The 27,211-nt window shown below is 42.7% G+C and overlaps 2 protein-coding genes across 2 annotated transcripts in view; both read right to left on the reverse strand.

The window, feature by feature from the left end:
• The window catches only part of RAE1 (ribonucleic acid export 1), a 34,831-nt gene extending 30,678 nt beyond the window's left edge, over positions 1–4,153 (reverse strand). The window contains exon 1 of the mRNA XM_063459546.1: positions 4,048–4,153. The gene's annotated coding sequence lies outside the window, so the exon portion shown is untranslated. The remainder of the gene's footprint in view (positions 1–4,047) is intronic.
• Positions 4,154–11,572: 7,419 nt separating this feature from the next.
• SPO11 (SPO11 initiator of meiotic double strand breaks) overlaps positions 11,573–27,211 on the reverse strand; it is a 40,034-nt gene continuing 24,395 nt past the window's right edge. The window contains exons 10-15 of the mRNA XM_063425920.1: positions 15,603–15,712; positions 14,751–14,850; positions 13,228–13,265; positions 12,971–13,047; positions 12,309–12,420; positions 11,573–11,828 (exon numbers count right to left, since the gene is read on the reverse strand). Of these exons, the coding sequence (XP_063281990.1) occupies positions 11,709–11,828; positions 12,309–12,420; positions 12,971–13,047; positions 13,228–13,265; positions 14,751–14,850; positions 15,603–15,712 (557 nt within the window). The 3' untranslated portion in view covers positions 11,573–11,708. The remainder of the gene's footprint in view (positions 11,829–12,308; positions 12,421–12,970; positions 13,048–13,227; positions 13,266–14,750; positions 14,851–15,602; positions 15,713–27,211) is intronic.

Below are 27,211 nucleotides of genomic sequence, written 5' to 3' on the forward strand. Positions count from 1 at the left end.
GGACAGTGACAGGGACTCCAGGTACTATACAATCAGTGAGAAGGGGTTATAGTACCTGCAGGGTTTCTTTAACAATGAATGGAGGGACAGTGACAGGGACTCCAGGTACTATACAATCAGTGAGAAGGGGTTATAGTACCTGCAGGGTCTCTGTAACAATGAATGGAGGGACAGTGACAGGGACTCCAGGTACTATACAATCAGTGAGAAGCGGTTATAGTGCCTGCAGGGTCTCTGTAACAATGAATGGAGGGACAGTGACAGGGACTCCAGGTACTATACAATCAGTGAGAAGGGGTTATAGTACCTGCAGGGTCTCTGTAACAATGAATGGAGGGACAGTGACAGGGACTCCAGGTACTATACAATCAGTGAGAAGGGGTTATAGTACCTGCAGGGTCTCTGTAACAATGAATGGAGGGACAGTGACAGGGACTCCAGGTACTATACAATCAGTGAGAAGGGGTTATAGTACCTGCAGGGTCTCTGTAACAATGAATGGAGGGACAGTGACAGGGACTCCAGGTACTATACAATCAGTGAGAAGGGGTTATAGTACCTGCAGGGTCTCTGTAACAATGAATGGAGGGACAGTGACAGGGACTCCAGGTACTATACAATCAGTGAGAAGGGGTTATAGTACCTGCAGGGTCTCTGTAACAATGAATGGAGGGACAGTGACAGGGACTCCAGGTACTATATAATCAGTGAGAAGGGGTTATAGTACCTGCAGGGTCTCTGTAACAATGAATGGAGGGACAGTGACAGGGACTCCAGGTACTATACAATCAGTGAGAAGGGGTTATAGTACCTGCAGGGTCTCTGTAACAATGAATGGAGGGACAGTGACAGGGACTCCAGGTACTATACAATCAGTGAGAAGGGGTTATAGTACCTGCAGGGTCTCTGTAACAATGAATGGAGGGACAGTGACAGGGACTCCAGGTACTATACAATCAGTGAGAAGGGATTATAGTACCTGCAGGGTTTCTTTAACAATGAATGGAGGGACAGTGACAGGGACTCCAGGTACTATACAATCAGTGAGAAGGGGTTATAGTACCTGCAGGGTCTCTGTAACAATGAATGGAGGGACAGTGACAGGGACTCCAGGTACTATACAATCAGTGAGAAGGGGTTATAGCACCTGCTGGGTCTCTGTAACAATGAATGGAGGGACAGTGACAGGGACTCCAGGTACTATACAATCAGTGAGAAGGGGTTATAGTACCTGCAGGGTTTCTTTAACAATGAATGGAGGGACAGTGACAGGGACTCCAGGTACTATACAATCAGTGAGAAGGGGTTATAGTACCTGCAGGGTCTCTGTAACAATGAATGGAGGGACAGTGACAGGGACTCCAAGTACTATACAATCAGTGAGAAGGGGTTATAGTACCTGCAGGGTCTCTGTAACAATGAATGGAGGGACAGTGACAGGGACTCCAGGTACTATACAATCAGTGAGAAGGGGTTATAGTACCTGCAGGGTCTCTGTAACAATGAATGGAGGGACAGTGACAGGGACTCCAGGTACTATACAATCAGTGAGAAGGGGTTATAGTACCTGCAGGGTCTCTGTAACAATGAATGGAGGGACAGTGACAGGGACTCCAGGTACTATACAATCAGTGAGAAGGGGTTATAGTACCTGCAGGGTCTCTGTAACAATGAATGGAGGGACAGTGACAGGGACTCCAGGTACTATACAATCAGTGAGAAGGGGTTATAGTACCTGCAGGGTCTCTGTAACAATGAATGGAGGGACAGTGACAGGGACTCCAGGTACTATACAATCAGTGAGAAGGGGTTATAGTACCTGCAGGGTCTCTGTAACAATGAATGGAGGGACAGTGACAGGGACTCCAGGTACTATACAATCAGTGAGAAGGGGTTATAGTACCTGCAGGGTCTCTGTAACAATGAATGGAGGGACAGTGACATGGGACTCCAGGTACTATACAATCAATGAGAAGGGGTTATAGTACCTGCAGGGTCTCTGTAACAATGAATGGAGGGACAGTGACAGGGACTCCAGGTACTATACAATCAGTGAGAAGGGGTTATAGTACCTGCAGGGTCTCTGTAACAATGAATGGAGGGACAGTGACAGGGACTCCAGGTACTATACAATCAGTGAGAAGGGGTTATAGTACCTGCAGGGTCTCTGTAACAATGAATGGAGGGACAGTGACAGGGACTCCAGGTACTATACAATCAGTGAGAAGGGGTTATAGTACCTGCAGGGTCTCTGTAACAATGAATGGAGGGACAGTGACAGGGATTCCAGGTACTATACAATCAGTGAGAAGGGGTTATAGTACCTGCTGGGTCTCTGTAACAATGAATGGAGGGACAGTGACAGGGACTATACAATCAGTGAGAAGGGGTTATAGTACCTGCTGGGTCTCTGTAACAATGAATGGAGGGACAGTGACAGGGACTCCAGGTACTATACAATCAGTGAGAAGGGGTTATAGTACCTGCAGGGTCTCTGTAACAATGAATGGAGGGACAGTGACAGGGACTCCAAGTACTATACAATCAGTGAGAAGGGGTTATAGTACCTGCAGGGTCTCTGTAACAATGAATGGAGGGACAGTGACAGGGACTCCAGGTACTATACAATCAGTGAGAAGGGGTTATAGTACCTGCAGGGTCTCTGTAACAATGAATGGAGGGACAGTGACAGGGACTCCAGGTACTATACAATCAGTGAGAAGGGGTTATAGTACCTGCAGGGTCTCTGTAACAATGAATGGAGGGACAGTGACAGGGACTCCAGGTACTATACAATCAGTGAGAAGGGGTTATAGTACCTGCAGGGTCTCTGTAACAATGAATGGAGGGACAGTGACAGGGACTCCAGGTACTATACAATCAGTGAGAAGGGGTTATAGTACCTGCAGGGTCTCTGTAACAATGAATGGAGGGACAGTGACAGGGACTCCAGGTACTATACAATCAGTGAGAAGGGGTTATAGTACCTGCAGGGTCTCTGTAACAATGAATGGAGGGACAGTGACATGGGACTCCAGGTACTATACAATCAATGAGAAGGGGTTATAGTACCTGCAGGGTCTCTGTAACAATGAATGGAGGGACAGTGACAGGGACTCCAGGTACTATACAATCAGTGAGAAGGGGTTATAGTACCTGCAGGGTCTCTGTAACAATGAATGGAGGGACAGTGACAGGGACTCCAGGTACTATACAATCAGTGAGAAGGGGTTATAGTACCTGCAGGGTCTCTGTAACAATGAATGGAGGGACAGTGACAGGGACTCCAGGTACTATACAATCAGTGAGAAGGGGTTATAGTACCTGCAGGGTCTCTGTAACAATGAATGGAGGGACAGTGACAGGGACTCCAGGTACTATACAATCAGTGAGAAGGGGTTATAGTACCTGCTGGGTCTCTGTAACAATGAATGGAGGGACAGTGACAGGGACTCCAGGTACTATACAATCAGTGAGAAGGGGTTATAGTACCTGCAGGGTCTCTGTAACAATGAATGGAGGGACAGTGACAGGGACTCCAGGTACTATACAATCAGTGAGAAGGGGTTATAGTACCTGCAGGGTCTCTGTAACAATGAATGGAGGGACAGTGACAGGGACTCCAGGTACTATACAATCAGTGAGAAGGGGTTATAGTACCTGCAGGGTCTCTGTAACAATGAATGGAGGGACAGTGACAGGGAGTCCAGGTACTATACAATCAGTGAGAAGGGGTTATAGTACCTGCAGGGTCTCTGTAACAATGAATGGAGGGACAGTGACAGGGACTCCAGGTACTATACAATCAGTGAGAAGGGGTTATAGTACCTGCAGGGTCTCTGTAACAATGAATGGAGGGACAGTGACAGGGACTCCAGGTACTATACAATCAGTGAGAAGGGGTTATAGTACCTGCAGGGTCTCTGTGATGTTATTATGGGATGGTAACACACGGTGCTGGGTAGCTCGGTATAATATTATTATTATTATTATTATTAATAAGGCCTGGGTCTCCCCATGTCTCCCCCCGGTGTGCTGGTTCCTTACCCCCGCCGCCCGCGCTGTCTCCGGGGAGAACAAGCTGTGAATCCCCCGCTATGGCGCGCTTCCACACGTCCAGTCTAGGAGGGGCCGCTCTGTCCGCTGCGCTCTATGGTACGAGAGGACAAGGAGCTGTAACACAGCGCCACCGTGCGGCACCAGCCTGCATTAACACAGCGCCACCGTGCGGCACCAGCCTGCATTAACACAGCGCCACCGTGCGGCACCAGCCTGCATTAACACAGCGCCACCGTGCGGCCCCAGCCTGCATTAACACAGCGCCTTCGTGCGGCACCAGCCTGCATTAACACAGCGCCACCGTGCGGCACCAGCCTGTATTAACACAGCGCCACCGTGCGGCACCAGCCTGCATTAACACAGCGCCACCGTGCGGCACCAGCCTGCATTAACACAGCGCCACCGTGCGGCACCAGCCTATATTAGCACAGCGCCACCGTGCGGCACCAGCCTGCATTAACACAGCGCCACCGTGCGGCACCAGCCTGCATTGACTCCGTACTGGATGAAGACAGCAATGGCTTGTCAACTGCTTGAACCCAGCCCTGAGTCATGGAAGTCACTAATGAATACTAGCTCTGGATAGGATGTAGATTGCAGGCGCTGAGAGTCATAGGAGTTATACTCAATATTTCTAGATAGGAATTAGATTACAGACTTTGGGAGTCATGGGAGTTATTCTGAATACTAGATAACAGGTGCTGAGAGTCATGGGAGTTATTCTGAATACTAGATAACAGGTGCTGAGAGTCATGGGAGTTATTCTGAATACTAGATAACAGGTGCTGAGAGTCATGGGAGTTATTCTGAATACTAGATAACAGGTGCTGAGACTCATGGGAGTTATCCTGAATACTAGATAACAGGTGCTGAGAGTCGTGGGAGTTATTCTGAATACTAGATAACAGGTACTGAGAGTCATGGGAGTTATTCTGAATACTAGATTACAGGTGCTGAGAGTCATGGGAGTTATTCTGAATACTAGATTACAGGTGCTGAGAGTCATGGGAGTTATTCTGAATACTAGTTAACAGGTGCTGAGAGTCGTGGGAGTTATTCTGAATACTAGATTACAGGTGCTGAGAGTCATGGGAGTTATTCTGAATACTAGATAACAGGTGCTGAGAGTCGTGGGAGTTATTCTGAATACTAGATTACAGGTGCTGAGAGTCATGGGAGTTATTATGAATACTAGATTACAGGTGCTGAGAGTCATGGGAGTTATTCTGAATACTAGATAACAGGTGCTGAGAGTCATGGGAGTTATTCTGAATACTAGATTACAGGTGCTGAGACTCATGGGAGTTATTCTGAATACTAGATAACAGGTGCTGAGAGTGATGGGAGTTATTATGAATACTAGATTACAGGTGCTGAGAATCATGGGAGTTATTATGAATACTGGATTACAGGTGCTGAGAGTCATGGGAGTTATTCTGAATACTAGATTACAGGTGCTGAGAGTGATGGGAGTTATTATGAATACTAGATAACAGGTGCTGAGAATCATGGGAGTTATTATGAATACTGGATTACAGGTGCTGAGAGTCATGGGAGTTATTCTGAATACTAGATTACAGGTGCTGAGAGTGATGGGAGTTATTCTGAATACTAGATAACAGGTGCTGAGAGTCGTGGGAGTTATTCTGAATACTAGATTACAGGTGCTGAGAGTCATGGGAGTTATTCTGAATACTAGATAACAGGTGCTGAGAGTCGTGGGAGTTATTCTGAATACTAGATTACAGGTGCTGAGAGTCATGGGAGTTATTCTGAATACTAGATAACAGGTGCTGAGAGTCATGGGAGTTATTCTGAATACTAGATTACAGGTGCTGAGACTCATGGGAGTTATTCTGAATACTAGATAACAGGTGCTGAGAGTCATGGGAGTTATTATGAATACTAGATTGCAGGTACTGAGAGTGATGGAAGTTATTATGAATACTAGACAACAGGTGCTGAGAGTCATGGGAGTTATTCTGAATACTAGATTGCAGGTACTGAGAGTGATGGAAGTTATTATGAATATTAGATAACAGGTGCTGAGAGTCATGGGAGTTATTCTGAATACTAGATAACAGGTGCTGAGAGTCATAGGAGTTATTCTGAATACTAGATTGCAGGTGCTGAGAGTGATGGGAGTTATTATGAATACTAGATAACAGGTGCTGAGAGTCATGTGAGTTATGAATACTAGATTGCAGGTGCTGAGTCTCATTGGAGTTACGAATACTAGATTGCAGGTGCTGAGAGTCATGGGAGTTATGAATACTAGATAACGTGCTGAGAGTCATGGGAGTTATTATGAATAATGGATTGCAAGTGCTGAGAGTCATGGGAGTTATTCTGAATACTAGATAACAGGTGCTGAGAATCATGGGAGTTATGAATACTAGATAACGTGCTGAGAGTCATGGGAGTTATGAATAATAGATTGCAGGTGCTGAGAGTCGTGGGAGTTATTATGAATACTAGATTGCAGGTGCTGAGAGTGATGGAAGTTATTATGAATACTAGATTGCAGGTGCTGAGAGTCATTGGAGTTACGAATACTAGATCGCAGGTGCTGAGAGTCATGGGAGTTATGAATACTAGATAACGTGCTGAGAGTCATGGGAGTTATTATGAATAATAGATTGCAGGTGCTGAGAGTCATGGGAGTTATTCTGAATACTAGATAACAGGTGCTGAGAGTCATGGGAGTTATTATGAATAATGGATTGCAAGTGCTGAGAGTCATGGGAGTTATTCTGAATACTAGATAACAGGTGCTGAGAATCATGGGAGTTATGAATACTAGTCAACGTGCTGAGAGTCATGGGAGTTATGAATAATAGATTGCAGGTGCTGAGAGTCGTGGGAGTTATTATGAATACTAGATTGCAGGTGCTGAGAGTGATGGAAGTTATTATGAATACTAGATTGCAGGTGCTGAGAGTCATTGGAGTTACGAATACTAGATCGCAGGTGCTGAGAGTCATGGGAGTTATGAATACTAGATAACGTGCTGAGAGTCATGGGAGTTATTATGAATAATAGATTGCAGGTGCTGAGAGTCATGGGAGTTATTCTGAATACTAGATAACAGGTGCTGAGAGTCATGGGAGTTATTCTAAATACTAGATAAAGTGCTGAGAGTCATGGGAGTTATTATGAATACTAGATTGCAGGGGCTGAGAGTCCTGGGAGTTATTATGAATACTAGATTACAGGTGCTGAGAATGATGGGAGTTATTATGAATACTAGAATACAGGTGCTGAGAGTCATGGGAGTTATTATGAATACTAGATAACAGGTGCTGAGAGACCTGGGAGTTATTATGAATACTAGATAACAGGTGCTGAGAGTGATGGGAGTTATTATGAATACTAGATAACAGGTGCTGAGAGTGATGGGAGTTATTATGAATACTAGATTGCAGGTGCTGAGAGTCATGGGAGTTATTATGAATACTAGATAACAGGTGCTGAGAGACCTGGGAGTTATTATGAATACTAGATTAAAGGTGCTGAGAGTGATGGGAGTTATTATGAATACTAGATTGCAGGTGCTGAGTCATTGGAATTACGAATACTAGATTGCAGGTGCTGAGAGTCATGGGAGTTATATGAATACTAGATTACAGGTGCAGAGAGTCATGGGAGTTATGAATTCTAGATAACGTGCTGAGAGTCATGGGAGTTATGAATACTAGATTGCAGGTGCTGAGAGTCATGGGAGTTATTTTTCTCTGCGCAAACAATCTTTGTTTATGTTCTGTTTGAGAAGTCTTAACACAGTTCCATGTTTTGCTTACGCCAGTTACTGAATCATAATATACACACCTCCTATTCTGCCCTTTTAACAAAATGACCTGCTATATTTATATATATATATATATAGACTAATTTGGCACTGCTTGCTATTAAATCTCCATAAAGTCCTATTAGAAGAAACACGCTAACGTGGTAGACGCTTATATTACGTGTCTCACGTTTGGCTCTGATGCTAAGGGCCACCCGCACTCATGGACCACGGTGCTGTGCATCTACATACTGAATCTCGTTTTATATTGTCTGTTGCAATTAGTACCCCACTCGATATGGACTTACAGCGTCAGAGGTATTAAATACCTAGTATCGGTGTCAAATAGGACTTTTTGTTACTCTAAATATCACAGAAGTTAGTGGGTTCCTCAACAGGAGCTGACACAGCAATTGATCAGTCTGATACATTTGTTTACTACATAGCTTTTTGTGCTCGATCAATATTAACCCCTTCAGGACGGAGTCAATAGTGCACGTTCTGATCAAAACAAAACGTAAACAAAAACTGGAATTTGCGCTATATGTCTGTTCACCCGTAGTTCCCCTCTTTCAAATTATATGCACCCACACTTATTATATATCATTTTGTTCAGGAGAAACAGGGCTTTAATCTATCATTAACTATTCATATATGGAACATCATTTATTATGAATAAAAGTAAAAAAAATGTGAGAAAATAAGATTTTTTTTTAAATTTGCATTTCCGTCTGACATTTTAACTGTGAATGTCATAATACTGTTAGGTTTTACTGCAAAAAAAATGCACATATTTGTAATCAGCGATGTCTCACGAGTACAACAGTACCCCCCATTAACAGGTTTTATGTTGTTTTGGAAAGTTACAGGGTCAAATATAGAACATTACATTTTCAAATTGAAATTTGCCAGATTGGTAATGTTACCTTTGAGACGGTGTGGTAGCCCAGGAATGAGAATTACCCCCATAATGGCATACCATTTGAAAAAGTAGACAAGCCAAGGTATTGAAAGTGGGGTATGTTTAGTCTTTTTTAGTAGCCACTTAGTCACAAACACTGGCCAAAGTTAGCGTTCATATTTGTTTTTGTGTGAAAAAAGCAAAAAACGAATATTTGGCCAGTGTTTGTGACTAAGTGGCTACTAAGAAAGACTGGACATACCCCACTTGCAATACCTCGGGTTGTCTACTTTTGCAAATGGTATGCCATCATGGAGGTAATTCTCATTCCTGGGCTACCATACGCTCTCAAAGGCAACATAACCAATCTGGCAAATTTCAATGTGAAAAAAATGAAATGCAAGCCTTATATGTGACTCTCTAACGTTCCAAAACACCATAAAACCTGTACATGGGGGGTACTGTTATTCTCGGGAGACTTCACTAAACACAAATATTAGTGTTTTAAAACAGTAAAACATATTACAACAATAATATAGACCATAAAAGAGCAGTTCGCTTGTAAAAAATGCAAAAAACGTCACTTTTACTTAAAATATCATCGTTGTAATACAATTTACCAGTTTGAAACACGAATATTTGAGTTCAGCGAAGTCTCCCGGGTAAAACAGTACCCCCTATGTACAGGTTTTATGGTGTCTTGGAGAGTTACAGGGTCAAATATAGTGCTTGCAAATTAAATTCTCTGCACTTTCTCCCTGTGTTGTCATGCATGTCAATCAAATTTTAATTAATCAAATCACATAATTACGTTAAAAGATTATTTAAATATACATGTAGAATTTTAATATATATGCATTTATAGGTATTTAAATTCTACGTGAATACTGATGTAATCTTTTATGTAATTATATGTATTTATCTATATATATATATATTTGCGGTTATTTGCATTTTATATATAGATAGATATATATAGAATGTCATTCTAAGTGTATTTTGTTACCGATATATATATATTAATAACAAAATACAGTTAGAATGAAATTACATATGCATATATAATTTATATTAAATTTTGTTTCAATATTTTATTTATTTATTTTATTATTTAATTTATTTATTATTTTAATTATACGTATTTATATATAATATATATATGTACATCTATTATATATATAATATATATACATATTATATATATGTAATGTCATTCTAAGTGTATTTTAATATTAATATATATACTTAAATTAATATTAAAATACACTTTGTATGACGTTACATATATATAATATGTATATATATTATATATATAATATATATACATATTATATATATATAAAAATGCATTTATTTTATTTTTACACATGTCTAATTATTTTTTTTAATTCTTCCCACCAGCAGGGGGACTGTCTGATATTTCAAACAGTCCCCCTGCTGGCATATCCACAGCCAGTTATAGGGGGCCATGTGATCGCTCTTTGAGAGCGATCACATGGCCCCCGGGGGCCTCATTTGCCGTGGGAGGGCTGCCTGGGCTGTGAGGCAGTCCTCCCGAAGCGGATCGCGGCGGAGGTAAGTATAACTTACCTCCTGGGGCTGCAAGCCGTTACGGCGTGCTATGCCGTCATAACGGCGTTAAAGCCCACTTAACCCGTGACGGCATAGCACGCCGTAACGGCGTTAAGGGGTTAAATACATTATTATATGAACACACTGATACTTTTTTTGTTTTTAAATTAGATTTTTTGCTTATTGTGTGATATTGCCACTATTTTATTAAATAGAAAGCATCCGATAATTTCAGGTTTATATGTTTGCCGACTCCTTTAACCCCTTAAGGACCAAACTTCTGGAATAAAAGGGAATCATGACATGTCACACATGTCATGTGTCCTTAAGGGGTTAAAGACACAAATGTGAGGGGTGTATTTCAGAGCTCCATATCAATAAAGTAATGGACATTGTGTATGAATGTATCGCAGAGCTCCCCTGCAATAAAACTCACATTAATAAGCAATGTGTATCGCTTTATCACAGAGCTTACATAGTTAGAGAGGTGTCCATGAAGTTTAGCCTTTCTCAAGACTGTTTTTGCTGTTGATCCAAAGTAAGGCAAAAAATCCAGTTTGAAGCACTTTCCAAATATGCATCAAACTAGGAAAAAAATTCCTTCTTGACACCAGAATGTGATTTAGATCTCTTCGTGGAGCAAGCATCTGTTACCCCACATTAAAAATGATATCCCTAAATATTGTTTTTGCATGTATTCATTCGGTTGCTGTTTAAACATCTGTAATGACTCTGATAAAACTACTTCTTTAGGTAGAGAATTCCACATCCTTATTGTTGTAACTGTAAAAAAAAAACAAAAAACATTTATTTTGCCTTAGCCTAAATCTCCTTTCTTCCAGTCTAAATGCATGACTTTGAGTCCTTTTAATGGTTTGTACTAGCCTTGAATATATTTGTATAATGCTATCATATCCTCCCTGAGGCTTCACAGCAATAAAACTCGCAGTAATGTGCATCACTACAACAATAAAATACAGAGTAATGCAAAGATTGTATGAATGTATCATATATTTAACATCAATAACACTCAAAGTAACATGTGGTGTGTATGACTATCACAGAGCATGGTGGCAATTAAAGGCACATTGATGTATTTTACAAGTTCTACCAAAACAATCACTAGGATTTACACCAAAATGTATTTCTACATATCCAACCATCAAATCCATTAATGCATCAAACGTTATCGCTATAACTTTTTTCAAATTATTAACATTCACAATTCGAACATATTTGTAGAGTTGAAAAAAAACAACATTGAAATTAGGTGTGAAACTGAAGCTTCAGAGAATAAAGCAAAAAAATGCCACAATTGCAGTTCCGATACATAAAACACAAAAGTTGTCAGTTGTTCCTTTCTAAATAACAACTTCTGCAGCCATGTTATCAGATCCAGCCTCCGTATTGCAATTTATTGGGTAGGTACACTCTGGAAAGGTAGGTGGGTGAAAGGCAGCTCAGTGCTTGGATTTCTGCCTTCATTTTACATGCTGCCATTATTTCCAACTGCAAAAAAATATGAAGTAGCATTAGCCATGATTAAATTTACACTTTTTTTTTTTTTAGATAAAAATGCTAAGTGTAGTCTGTGTTTTATGGTACATTAAACACATCTCAAAAAGGCCAGGTCCTCGTTGAATTAGCTTTAAACTGTGCAAGCTCAAATCAATGTATAGACAAAATAAGATTCTCTTTCATTCAAAACATGGGTTGCCAGATATTTTAGAAGTACAGCATCTAGGATACTTTGTGCCATTCTCAAAGATGGAACATGAAGAATTAAGCTTCCCAGCTCAATCTTTTGCAATTTGTTTTAGTAAACATTTATACGATATTTTGGGTGGGAAAGAATCTTTAGTAAACATGATCATGTATTTTTATTGTCCGGTATTGTTTATGATAGGGATGTTGACTGTTAACTGTTGCAAACATGGTCCAGCTGTTGGAATACATTTTAAATCATCAGTATTAAACACAGACACAAACCTCTCTCTTCCACAGCGGTTGGGAGGTTATATAAGGTCTCCTCAGAAGACTGGATAATTTTCTTTGGTCAAAAGCAGTTAATGGAATCAGAGCAGTAGAGGGAATGTTTAACCTATAATAATGTTATATAAAGCGATAATTAACACATTTTATGCATTAAAGGACACCCAAGGCACTTAACGTGCAATAATGTATTGTAATATCCCTGTATGGGGCCAAAACTGTGCAATATCTATAACATTTACTTGCATCACGCCGCCAGCCTATTAATTCCAGCTTCTAAAAATAACTGGTGCGAAAAATACATCCATATAGGGGAATGAGGTTTAAGGGGAATGAGATTTAAGGGAAATTTATATTTTCCATAGGTTTAAATAAAAACCTATGGAATGGGAAAATGGGCTTCCATGCACTTTGTATGAGGGCTTCTCATTCGTTTTTTGTAAAGCAAGTGCATCTATTTCTGTATCTTATGTATGAGTTTCTGTACATATAACATGATCTGGTGTAGCAGAGACCCTGACACCCTTGCACAATCAGCTGGTCCTGAAGATTTATAAATAACAATCAGCATGTGCAGGATTAAAACTCCAAAAGTTACTGCACCAGAGACATGATCTATTTGTTATGTAACTCGGTTTTCCCATGAAGTTGGTGCTCACCTCTCTATGTCAGATGGAAGCACGCCAAGCCACGAGATAGAAGGCACAGTCAGGTGATGGGCCTCAAATGACATGGACTAGAAGGAAAAGAGTAGGACATAATGGATGAAAATCACGGGGTTTAAGGAGGACCAAGATGGGGGAGTCAAACAGTGACATAATTCACAGATTATTGGGGTAGTTAAATGATTATTGGGGTAGTTTCAAAAATGCAAAAAACAAAACCATTGTAAGTTTGATAGAGCACACTTACTCACCAGAGATCCGTACTTGCAGATACACATTATTTCGATGCCTAGAAAACGAGATTTTATAGCTTCGATTAGAACACTCGGTATCTGCATGCCATTGCACTGAACTGGCACATGCTCTCTCCCCTAGTCTGAATGTACAGTCTGAAGAAAATGACTCATACAGAAGTGTATCATTTGTAAACTTCACAATAACCACTAGAGATCTGTTTCTCATTTAGGTGATTACCCAGTGAATCAAGGTCATAAATGCTATAAACCGAAGCCTGTTTAACCCGTTTAGCAAAGACCGTCAAGCAGTGTTATACTCCTCCAGGCATCCAAGGAGTTCATTATTTTTATTCGTCCTATAAGGCAGGACAGTGTTTATATACATTCGTGACCTATTAAATGATTACATATCTCCTTTCAAGCCCAATAAAAGTGTCCATACCACTTTCAATATACTGGACGTCCAATACCGGGCCCCATGAGCTGGTTGTTTCAGTACAATGCTGGCTGCCCATGCTCTATGTTTGACATTCGCAGTGCTGTGGTAAGCTGACACTATTTCTATGTCATGGCTGAGCGTGCTATGACTGTTAATATAGTTTTATACCATGTCATCATTCTGCATTATTATGTTAATTATCTATGGTGCCAACACTTTTCCTTTGATGGCATTTACAGACAGCAAAACTCTTCAGAAAATGTTACGCTGCACTTTTGAATACGCTGCTCAGGATTTGGAATGTTAATCCATGAAGTGTTGTATTTTTGATAGTTTCTGAGCTACGTGGATTGGATCTATTGAAGGGAAACTCCAGTGCCAGGAAAACAATCCGCTTTCCTGGCACTGCAGGTTCCCTCTCCCTCCCTCCAATCCCCGGTTGCTGAACGGGTGAAAACCCCTTCAGTCACTTACCTGAGGCAGCGACGATGTCCCTCGTCGCTGCTTCCTCCTCCGCTCCTCCACTGCATTGCGTCGGCCAGTGGGCGAGACTGATCCCGCCCACCGGCCGGGGAGACCTAATGCGCATGCATGGCAATGCCGCGCATGCGCATTAGCGCTCCCCATAGGAAAGCATTGAAAAAGCATTTCAATGCTTTCCTATGGGGAAATGAGCGACGCTGGAGGTCCTCACACGGCGTGAGGACGTCCAGCGACGCTCAAGCACAGGTTTCCTGTGCTAGAAACCAGGAAGTGACCTCTAGTGGCTGTTTATAAAAAACTGCAATAATTACACTTGCAGGGTAGTGGGAGTTGGCACCCAGACCACTCCAATGGGCAGAAGTGGTCTGGGTGCCTGGAGTGTCCCTTTAACTAATTCTATCAGTCCTGGGAAGCTCTGACTCCTATCAGCAGTGATCATGTAACAGTGACTGCCAGTGCCAATAAGGTGCTTGATTACCTGTCTGGAAAACCATCTAGACTGAGAAAAAAAATGTTTTTCCCTCAAAGTAAAAGGAAAACAAACACTAAAATATGATTTTACTTTATATGTTTATATTGCTTCAACTTCCATTCTTGTGACAGGATACATTATTACCGTGTGGGTCTGCATCAACGAGAGTGAAAATAGGAATATGAAAATGATCCCACAGCTTCCGTGTTAAACGCCTGGTGTTCACATCTGGAAATCCCTTTCCCTGCATAAAGATACAAAACATAGGCTTTCATGCACTTGTGGCCCATATAGGAAACATGTTCATGTTACTTTGTATAAACATAGTATTTGGTTTACGGTAAGTATCTCTGCATGCGAATACTACATTCCTTATGCCACCTCCTTCAAAGTTAATATTAAAAATACTGCTGGGGGGACGCAGATGGGATTAGATGGAAACGCATTTGAACTGGGTGGGGTTAACATCTGGCAATTCCTACTTGTATTCACTTAACCCCTTGAAGGAACAATCAAGCACCACAACCACTACAGCTCACTATAGTGGTTATTGTGTTAGGAGTTCCTTGTGCTCTCCTAGGTTGCATAGTCAAACTGTTTGCTAGCAGTTTGACAGCTTACCTGGGTTCCACTGATGCTGTTGGATGCTGCTGCACTAACCTAAGCCTGGCTGTACAGGTGCTCTCAGACAGTGAACCAATCATGGCCGGCAGGGCTTAGCTCAGTGGAGCTAACAGAATCTCCTAGCAGGAGCTTCCAACTCCAGAAGAGGCTGTGACTGGTGGAGGACCCCAAGGTTAGTTGCCAACACGTTCATAACCAGTTTGACTACTTACCCTGAGAGGGTGCCAAAGCACATTGACACCATAACTACTACACTACAGACTGTTGTGCTTATGGTGCTTGGAATGTGCCTTTAAACATTCAAAAGATACATAACTGACAAATATACCCGAGATAAATTTGGGCCTATTAGAGCAAACAATTTAATCTTACCGTGATGAGAATGCATGGTCCAAACCTGGTACAGAATTTGTCATCGAGAAGCCTCTGAAACGTTGCATCCTTTTCGATAATCAGGACAAATTTTGCTTGTGAGCGCATGTCTCTTTGCATTAAGAATCAAACCTTTGATCTCTGGTGACTTACAATTATTAACTTATCATGCCAGAATCACATTTAAAAGAAACTGTCACATTTATTTTAATTCTTCCCAACCCAGCCCTCAATATACACAACCAATCCATACTCTAGGCATTTCTCGATTCTGTTCCAAAGCAAACACGGACAAAATCTAGTCTGTTGGTGTGTCTTGAGAAATGAGCTGTAAATCGCTGGTCGTTAGGATGTCTTCCATGATAAATAATTTCCTTTAGCAATATGTAAATTTGACATGCTTACTGATGTTTAAGCTCATAGGTCAAACACTTTTTGAAAGGTGAAGCAACAGTGGAAAATGTGTAAAGTCATTTAAATTTAATTATAACAACATCAAAGTGTTTGATGTAGTTGTTCTGGTGCCTATAGCCAGTCCCTGCAGCCTTTTCAATGTAAATGCTGCCATTTTATAGAGAAAGGGCAGTGTTTACATTGCTGCCTAGTAGCACCTCTAGTGACAGTCACTCAGAAGGCCACTAGAGTCCTGTGTCAGTGCTGCAGAGTGCACAGTGTGCAGCACCTTTGTTCAGCATCTCCACACTCTGCACGGAGGTGCTGAATGTTACCCATAGAGAACATGCACGATATCTTCCCAATGCTTTCCTACGGGAAAGCACTGATTTAGCTGAGATCTTAAAGAATGATTTTCTCAGCTATGGAGGCAGGACAAGCCGCTGAAAACTGTCACGGCGTGGGAAAGATCTCATGATCGTAGGGGTGCAGGTACCTAAACTCACACACACACTGACAGAGAGAGACACACACACACAAACTGACACACACCGACAGAGAGATACACACACACAAATTTCAATTTTCCATTTTAATCCACCCATCCTCCCTACCTGGGAGAGCTGAGTGGACTTTTCCTGGGGTTCAGTGGACTTTCTCGCTCATCCTGCGTGTGAGGTAGCAGTGATCTTAAAGCGGCTCTTCTCTGCTCCCTGTAGTGATGCCAGGGCCGGAATGACGTCATATTCTGGCTCCCGGTATCACTATACAGCACGAGGGAGCAGACAGGAGCTACAGGAAGATTACTACTCCCTCCCGCGCTGCCCCAGCCTGCTGCCTGCACCACCCCCGAGGACGGCCTCCTGCACAATCCCCAGGATGGCCGCCTCCATGCCGCCCAGTGCGGCCGCCTCCACGCTCCTCAGGGCGGCCGCCTCCACGCTCCTCAGGGCGGCCGCCTCCACGCTCCTCAGGGCGGCCGCCTCCACGCTCCTCAGGGCGGCCGCCTCCACGCTCCTCAGGGCGGCCGCCTGCACACTCACTGAGCCGACCGGCCGGCCCCATTGTTCCCCCATCCTGCCTTTAGCTAAAGGGCTGCAAATCCCAGACGCCAGGGCACAATCTAAAGTCGCCTTGGTGACCTGGGATTTGTCGAACCCTGATCTAGAATGCCCTATGCATGCCTTTTCAGAAGAATTGTGATGTCAGAACGCTGTGTTGGTAAATTAAATAATATATATATAGAAGATGTGGTGTTATAGCTATACAGGATATACAGTAAATAACAATAGTGCAACACTTTTATAACGTTTCTCAACCCCTTAAGGACTTAAAAGGGAATCATGACATGATAGGGAATAAAAGGGAATCATGACATGTCACACATGTCATGTGTCCTTAAGGGGTTAAACAGCACAATTAAAGAACTCTTTAGCATGTATTAGCCTAAATACACCTCAACTACTCTTTCATCTAAGCACAGTTTGCCCAAATAAAATAAATAAAAATCACTGTTAGTAGATATACTCCCAATGAAAACATCCATGCATGTAATTCTACCATTTGAATTGGGAGTATGTGTAAAAACAGCTTGCAAAAGCTTTTAATCTTTGCAAGCCCTTCTCTACTAACCCCGCCCAGACTTTCTGCAGCTGTCCAATCACAGACTTCCCAATGCAGCTCAATGAGAAGGCTCTGCAAGTGAGGTGCTCTGGGCAATTGCTGACTCTTCAGTTTAGCTCCACTAAACTAACCAACCAGGAAATAACAGAATCTGTTACTGTAACAAGATTAATTTATAAAAGTGGCAAATTCTTATGAAATTAGCACTTTTGAGGGGCGTGGCTAACGCAAAGCAAGATGGATGCCTAAATCTTAGCTCCGGCATTTGGGCTCCTAAAATTATAAAGAGAACGGAGAGAAAATCCTCCAAAACCCTCCGACTCACCTATTTAGTGATGGTGACGCGGAGCAAGCACAAGCAGGCAGCCACGAAAGAGGATAAACTAAAATTTTTCAGCCATAAGGCAACCGCGCCAACGCAGGCCTCGATGCTTGATGGAGAGAGATCCTCCGAGGAAAGCAGCACAACCTCGACTCCAGAAGACAGAGGCTCCGAAGGAAACCTAACAAAACTGCATCTACAAGACGCTTTGGATGCCCTGTTGGCTAAGCTGATTAACTCCTGGCAATCAAGCGTGGAAGCCCTACGGAAAGATATCCATCAGTTGCCAATACAACAGCGCACACAGAATCCAACATGGCGGAGTTTGCAACTGCACATAATCTGGAAGAACATGTGCAAACTCTAAAACAGCAGATAGCCACCCTAGAAAATAAAATGATGGATTCCGAGAACAGAGCGAGGCAGAACAATTTAAGACTGCAGGGAGTCCCTGAAACTAGAAGACCTGCAAGTTTACGTCCGCGTCCTCATGAACACGCTAATGCCCGAAATCCCAGCTGATATGCTTCTGCTAGACAGTGTTCACGGAGTCCCACGGCCCGAAACATATCCTTGAGTCAATGCCCAGAAACGTGCTCTTAAGAGCACATTATTACAACATTAAGATACTGGTGTTGAAAAGTAGCTGCACAAAGCCACTCATGTGAGAATATGTAGGAGTGAAAATATTTGCAGATCTTTCTGCCGCCACGTTACGAAAGAGCATTACTCCGGTCACCTCTTTTGAAGATGGCTTATCCACGCTCCGTTCCTGGGGTATCCAGTCCAAGCCTCCACATCAACCGTCCGCTACGGAAGAATGTACCCCAATTCAGAAGTTGATCCAGCGGGACAGATGTCCTTACACAAACCTCACAGTTCGTTGAACTTGCAAGTATTTCTTACACTTCAAAGTATTACTGTTGATACATAAGTTTATAGACTATATACTTAGGGCGCACTGCATACCTAGAATGTGTGTACATATTGGGTATCCCAAATCCTACCACGCTAAACCGAGAGTGCTTACAGATACCACACCTGTACCATAACAGGTAGCACAAGATCTCACGCACGGGGTTTACCAGTAAGTGAGCTCGGTTAGATACATTGAGCTAACATAATAGCTACTGCCATGTTTATACAAAATAAAAAGTTATCCACAAAAACATTAAAAAAAGCAAAAAAATAATTATCAATTTTATTTTACCTAGCCCAGTCCATACGACTAGTGACACCATTAAGGTTGTAAGGCCTAACGCTCATATTGAAAGCTGGTTAGAACTCTCCTACTCAATGTTAAAGATTTCCAACAGAGCCCAGGAAGCCACAACTTTGGAAGAATAATTCTTCTGCCCCCCACGGTGCAACAATCCAGCACCTTTTCCCTACTTCGGGGAATACTGTACATAATTTTGTTTGAATTGTTGTCTTATGTTTTTATCTCCTTACCCCCCACCCTGAACACCCCTATCACCCCTGGGAAGGACTCTTCAACCCAGCCCAGAAGTCATCTGGATACTAACAATGGACCACACAACATGACACCCAATACTAACCAGTGCCGGATACTCACACACATCTGTAGAAAGACAATCCCCACTATACAACACAAACCACTTTTCATTGAGCTATACCTACCACAATTAGAGCATGAAAATATATTCGCATAATACTAGAGGGTTGAAGACCCAACATAAACGCTGCATTCTGCCAGGAGATGTCAAAGCAGCACAAGCAGATATCTTGTGTCTACAAGAAACCCATTTTGTTAAATTAAGGGTACCATCCTTTGGCACCAAAGATAACCCAATCCAATATCATGCAACCCATTCATCCAAAGCTAGAGGATTGTCTATCCTCATACATAAATCACTTACATTTGAATTACTTAAACTAATAACTGACCACCAGGGAAGGTTCCTGATTATACCGTGTATGATAAATTACATAATGCATACAATTGTCAATGTATATAGCCCAAATGACCACCAACTGAATTTTTTTCACAAAGTGTTAACTAAACTCGAACCTATCAGAACAAACTTCACAATCATCTGTGGTGATCTAAACCACGTCCTAGACCATACTGTCTACAGTATCTCCACTAGCACCACGCTATAAAGCTCTCAAATCTCAATGCAAATCTTTCACAAAGATGTTACAAGACTTTGGGTACTATGAAACATGGGGAGTAACACACCCTTCAGACAGGGCCGGATTAACATAGGGGCTGATGGAGCTGCAGCTCCAGGCCCAGGCCCAGGCCCAAGCCCATGGAATAGGCCCCTTTAAAAAAAAAAAAAAAGAAAAAAAGAAAGTTTTTCTTAATTTTTATTTTTACACACTACACTTAGGGTTGCCACCTAACCGGTATTTATTTGAGGCTGCCTGGTCGTGCTGATTTTGCAGTAATACCGGCAATACAAATGCAGATATTTTTCTCAGTATAAACGGAGATTACTCTGCAAGACCAGCACCAGCCAGTAGGGGGGGAGAGAGGCAGGGATAGGAAGTTACAGCTCTCTACTCAATGATCTGCGGGGGAACAGCTACACAGCACAGAGAGTTCAGACAGTAGCTCCCAGCCTGTAGAGACAGCCTTCAGCTCAGGGAGACCTGGGGACACTGAAACACTAGGGGACACAGACAAATTGGAACGCTGTGAGACATAGGGAGACACATTGGGACATGGAGAAAATAGGGACACAGTGTCTCCATGTATCCCCATATATCCCAGCCAGTGTCCCTAGTGTCTCGGTGTCCCCATGGCTCCCAGTGTCCCCTAGTCTCCCAGTGTCTGTGTCTCCATGTCTCCCAGTGTCCCCATGTCTATGTCCACAAGTGCCCCCATGTCTCCCAGTGTCTGTGTCTCCATGCCTCCCATCCAGTGTCCCTAGTGTCTCAGTGTCCCCATGGCTCCCAGTGTTCCATAGTCTCCCAGTGTCTGTGTTTCCCTGTCTCTCAGTGTCCCTAGTGTCTTAGTGTCCCCAAATGTCTCAGTGTCCCCATGTATCACAGTGTCTGTGTCCCCATTTCTCCCAGTGTCCCCAAACGGGATTGTCCCCATGTCTCCCAATGTCTCCATGTGTTTCCATGTCTGTATCCACAAGTGCCCCTATGTCTCCCAGTGTCTCCAAGTGTCTCAGTGCCCCCATGTCTCCCAGTGCCCTCAAGTGTCTCAGTGTTCCTGGGTCTCTCAGTGTCCCCATGTCTCTCAGGGTCCCCTAGTATCCTAGTGACACGGGACACACTGAGACATGGGGACATTGGGAGAAATAAGGACACTGAGATACTGGGAGACTAGGGGACTGGGCGACATGGGGACACTGACATACCTAGGGACACTGATGCCAGGCTGGCCTTCCAATTCTTTGGACAGACATGCCTCCTTGTTTGGGCATGTTTGCCCCTTTTCGCAGTTCTGGTCATGTGATTCGCGTCAGTGGCCCACCACCCCGCCCATTGACTTCCTGCTTCACTGAGCACTGTTGTTAGGGGGTATGGATTTACTTGAAAGATGAAAGCATGCATTAGAGAGAGATTAGCATAGAGTATGTGTTTTCTTATAGCTGCATCCTTTGAGTTTCCCTCCAACACCATCTCCATCAGATACATGACGCTTGGGAGGTATAACTGTTTTATTGTTTTTGGTCGATAAAGTTCTGTAATTAGGCCCCATCATAATTGTCAGCACCAGGCCCACTGGGCTCTTAATCTGGCCCTGCCTTCAGAGCGTGCCTATTCACACTACTCTCCAATATATAAAACATACTCCAGAATAGACACGTACTAGCTCCCAGAGCCACCCTAACCTTAATACACAGAACACTATCAAGGATATAGTTTGGTCAGACCATGCTCCAAATATAATAACAATCTCAGAACAATTTACAACCAGGGGACACGCGCCATGGTGCCTTGGTGAATCACTGTTACAGTATGACGGCTTTCGGGAAAAGATTGATGAAGACACAACCCCTATTGCTTAGTGGCAAGCTCACAAAGCCGTGATGCGAGGACTCTTTTTGAGCCGTACATCCTTTCTCAAAAAATATCCCAAGCCAAATATACACAATTACAACAATTACAACGTGACTTGAGAGCTGCCACGGTCAAGCATTATATACGGCCCAAAGACACTTTACGAGTTACTATTGATAGCATATGCAAACAACTAAATGACATATCCATGAAGAAAACTGCACACCTATTACAACAGCTGAAAACGAGACACTACACCCAAAACAATAAGTCAGGCAAATTGTTAGAAAGTGCAACTGCGGCAAAAAAGGTCACACTCTGAAATCCCATACATACTCACAGCAACAGGGGAAAAACTCTACATCCCCAAGACATTATTAGCAACCTATCAACCAACTATACAAACCTTTACAACCCCCAAACAGATACGTCGCTACACCAACCAACAGGACTCAAGAAAGATGGCTGTCTGGGGTCTCTTTGCCTCCCTTTTCCCAAGAACACAAGACCAAACTGCAAACCCTGCTAACAGAAACAGAAATCATGAATGTTATACGCGAACTACCACAGGGAAAATCCCAGGCCCAGACAGTTTCTCGAACCAATACTATAAAATGTTCGGGACCACCCTCTCCCCACATTTGCTAGCAACATTTCAACATATGATCTCTATGACAAATGCCCATCTGACATGCTAACTGCTCACATCACGACTCTTCCTAAACCGTGGAAAACACCAGACAGAGGACAGAATTTCCGTCCTCTATAAATATTAAATACCGATATTAAGATTTTCGCAAAAATATTTGCGAACAAACTGGCCTCAATACTCCCCACAATTATTAATGATGATCAAGTGGGCTTCATATGAGGGAGACAGAGGGGTGATGGAACCAGAAAGGTACTGAACCTGCTTCATACGCTGCATGGAGGGGGAGACAGTGTATTCCTCCACAAATAATCATGGCGGTGGTCGGTACCTTATACAGTAACCCAGTAGCAAAGGTGGTCAACAGCGGATTTACCTCCGAGCTATTCCCGATCTCAAATGGATCCAGACAGGGGTGCCCCCTATTACCCCTGCTGTACATGCTGGCCCTAGAGCCCCTTACCTCTACTATTCTGGAGAGCTCGGACGTACAAAGTATAAAATTGCATGATCAGGAATACAAACTCACACTTTTTGCGGATGATGTCCTCCTCACTATGACGAAACCACACATCTCACTACCGGCATTCACCACACTGCTACGCCACTACAGCCGATGCTCATGTTACAAATTGAATGTACACAAAACACAGGCCATGGGGATCAGTATCCCAAAGGAGACAATACGGGAATTAAAAAATAACACCCCTTTGGTTGGAGAACAGATAATCTAACCTTCTTAGGTATTACATTTACACAGCACACACACAACACCTATATAAATAATCTAAAACTGCAAGCACACATCAAAGACAAAGAGATCATGGCAGGGGAAATTCCTCTCCTGTTTGGGACGCATCGCTGCGATCAAAATGGTTATTATTCCCAAAATTGCAGTATGTTTACCGAACGCTACCAATTGCCATCCCAGCCTCCTACCTCAAGGATACCCAAAAAATTATAAACAACTTCATACGGGCAAACAAAATCCCACGAATAGCTGCACATACACTCAATAACAAATTCACCCACTCAAGACTGAACCTCCCCAATATAAAATTTTACCGCCAAGCGACAATTATTAGCTCCATAGTGCCGGCACAAACACAACACCACCCGCCACAATGGGTACGCATGGAACACGTAGCTTCGCAGGGGCATACCATCTGGACATTACTATAGTTACCAAAACACCTCAGACCAAAAAAAGTTCCAATGCTACCTACAACTGCCTCGACCATCAATATATGGGACACTTGTAGACATAAACATAGCACTCAGGGCCCATACGCGCTAGCCATGCCAATCTCGGCACTGAGATCTACCATCTCAGGCTTCAACCATAAAATATGGGATAGGCACCATATCAGGTTTCTGTCTCAACTGTTCCAAAGTAATACTCTTATTGATTTTCGCACCTTACAAGACAAGTATAATCTCCCATCGATAGCACATTTCTCGTATAGGCAAATACAATCGTGTGTTATGGTACTTTTTGCAGTAAACCAAAATGTTTAAATGTCTATCTGTTCCTGTCCAAATCAATAAAATAAATTGCGTATATACGCTGAAGTAATTAAGTCTGACACACAAGGTTCAGGTTAAAATAACTTCGAGAAAATTTATTGGCAAGTGATTAAAAAGCGGACACGCAGGTCCTTTTAAGAGACATTTTACGTCATCATTGCTGATTAGAATATCAGTAAATAAACATCATTAATTGGATTAATTGTCAAGTGTCGGGATTAGTGTCCACCTATCAATATTATTAATTGGCTCAAAAGACTAAGTGGTTAATCCCGTGTCCACCCACCAAGAGGTGGGATTGTTCTGGACACGGGTGGGGGACAAGGGGTCTTGAGCGTCATTTTACACGGTCGGTGATCTCAGGCCTCGTGGCCAGGTGCAAGGTCTCTTATGAATAGAACATTTCATTACTACTGTGTTCGCATGGCCTTCAAATTATACTTTGTTGCAAATCTAAGGAAAAGTCAGCAATTCCTGTGTTAATCATATCTTTATAGAAAATACAGTCTTTGTTCTATTGTATTAGATGTGCTGGGAAATTCTGTCATGTAAGGTGATTTTAAAATAAACAAGTTAGGTTATGAGGACAAAATAGAGGATTGAAGAAGTCAGGTTAGGGGGACAAAATGGAGGATTGTCACAGTATAAGGTTAAAATGGAGTTAGTGCAATAATTGAATACAAATACAATAAGGTTTTTTAAATAATCCCACATCAGTCCCCCCTATGAAATGTTAGATTCTAAGAGATAAAACTTTATTAAGTTAGTACCAGGAAGACGTGTTAACCCAAAGGCACAGAAACCCCGTGGCCGCTAGCTAGGTGTTAATGCAAAGTGCAAGGCTGTCCCTAGATCTGACCCTAATAGGCTAACTCATCCGTCAGTATGGCTCTCGAACACTTCACACCCAAGGGTATCCCATGGCAGCTAACCCACCACTTCTCCACATGGGGCCTTTACCATTCACTGACAGATGCTGTCCCTGAGCTAGTCCCTTCCTAGAATTCCTGCACTTTATCAACAAAAGGGATTGTTTGCAGCGGCAGACAGGGTGAGTTGATGTCTTGGAAATCTTGGTCATCAACTTCAAGATGGGCGAAAGTGGGTGCCGCTTGGTCAACAGTCTTCAGGAGGGATTTTCTCAGACATGGGAGAATACAACAAAAGAGAAGAGCAAAGAGAAAAAGAAAAATTAGTATAGCCATACCAATATGCATTAAAGCCTTTTGCCATCCCGTCATCCAGCCAAACCATCTTTCCCAGGGATCTTGTATCCCAGAATTCCTTTTCAACTCTATAGACAGGTCATTTAATTTCTCTATGGCTAATGTAACTTTACCATTAGGGCCTGTGTTTTCTGGGATATAGGTACAACATGTCAAGGTGTCGGGCAAAATTTTACAAACTCCTCCTTTTTCGGCTAAGATCATATCTAGGGCCATTCTATTCTGGAAAGCCATTTGGGATGTGGCCTGCAATTGTTCGGCCAATCCCTGGAGGGCGTCTCTGGTATAATTAACAAAACGCTGTTGATTATAATAAATGTAATTTATCCAATTTAAATTCTTGTTTGTGGTAACTATGGCAAAAAGTGATTCAAATCCTGCAGCAACTTCATCTCTTGCTTTAAATTCATTGGGCACCCCCCTAGGCACCCCAATGGCATCAATATAGACATGAGGATCAAAACTTCCTTTTACTGGGGCGTCACGCTTAACCTTAGTGTGTCTGGACTCATGGGTGTTGAGGTGTGTGTCAGAGATGATATGTATAGGCATAATAGCTTTAGCCAAAGTACACTCCCCCCACCACTCCTTGTCCATTCTGGATCTTAACTGTAAATCCCCACACAACCAGTAGATATCCCCTAATGACCTGGTGTGAAACTGCAACAAGTCCATAGAGACACTCCTGTAGGTAGCACAATATCCCTTAGAGAAGTTACCCAAGAATCTACCAATTCCATCATAATTAGCATAACAAGTGTAACTACCTTTATACACGGTAATACCGTCTGGGGGTTTGACATCCTTGGTTAGGAGAGGATACTCCTTTGTCCATGCAATACATATGGACCTGTTAAAATCATAGTGATAGGCAAAAAGGCTTAAAACACATTCCTCTATATCTACTGGCAGGATTAGAGGTACAGTGCCCAGGTGAGGCCGGGCACCACCACACACATAGCATGCAGTCTTATTATGCTTATTGGCATTATATTTCATCCATTCTAACCATAAATTTACATCATTAAAACCTGTTTCAGCGGCCATGGTATCTTCAAAGGTGGGGTTAGCAATGGCCATCATGTCTTGAAAGGTCTGGATATGAGGTTTTAATGGGTTAGGGACCATATGGGTGGCCCCTTGCCACTCGGAAGAGTTGCACATATCTTTTAGGAAGAAATGCCCTAATTTACGGTAGGAACCCTTTTTCCAATACATTCCCATCACATACTGGTCTGCATCCGTTGGGCTTGGATGCTCAATGTTAAGGATTAATTTCATTGGTGTACCCCCCCCAGGCTTTCTTAAAGTCATTCTCTGGAGAAGGGATCTACCTTGATCATCTACTTTAGATAAGGCACTTTTTGGCTTGTAACCCCAGGCAGGCCCGGCATTCCATCCCGCCGCCCCCCAATGATTACAATTGTGCCCCCATTGCTTGTCAACTACACAAACATATGGATCTTTTGAATGAGGGATATCTCTGTAAATACTCTGGATTTGTGATGTGGGGAACGGGCATTCTACAATATCACAATAGTCAAAGGTGTAAGTAGCCACATGGGTGCATGATGAATTGTACCAGAAGGTATACCCACTAATATCTTTGGTGATGGCTACTTGTTGGGCCTTTATGAGGCTGATTAAGGAGAAGATGTGCCAGAGGTACATGCTTGTGCGGTATCTGCTTCCTCTGGGGCAGGAGATTTCTTGCAGTGGGAAGCGTGGATCCAATTTGGCCTACCGGCCAGTTTGACGGAAGTTGCGGTAATCAGGAGAACTTGGAATGGACCGTCAAATCTTGGTTCCAGGGTATTTTTCCGCACAAACTTCTTGACCAGAACCCAATCTCCGGGGAGCAGGTTATGGGCACCTGTATCCAATT

This window comes from Pelobates fuscus, chromosome 6 (genome assembly GCF_036172605.1).
Source record: "Pelobates fuscus isolate aPelFus1 chromosome 6, aPelFus1.pri, whole genome shotgun sequence".
NCBI lineage: Eukaryota > Metazoa > Chordata > Amphibia > Anura > Pelobatidae > Pelobates > Pelobates fuscus.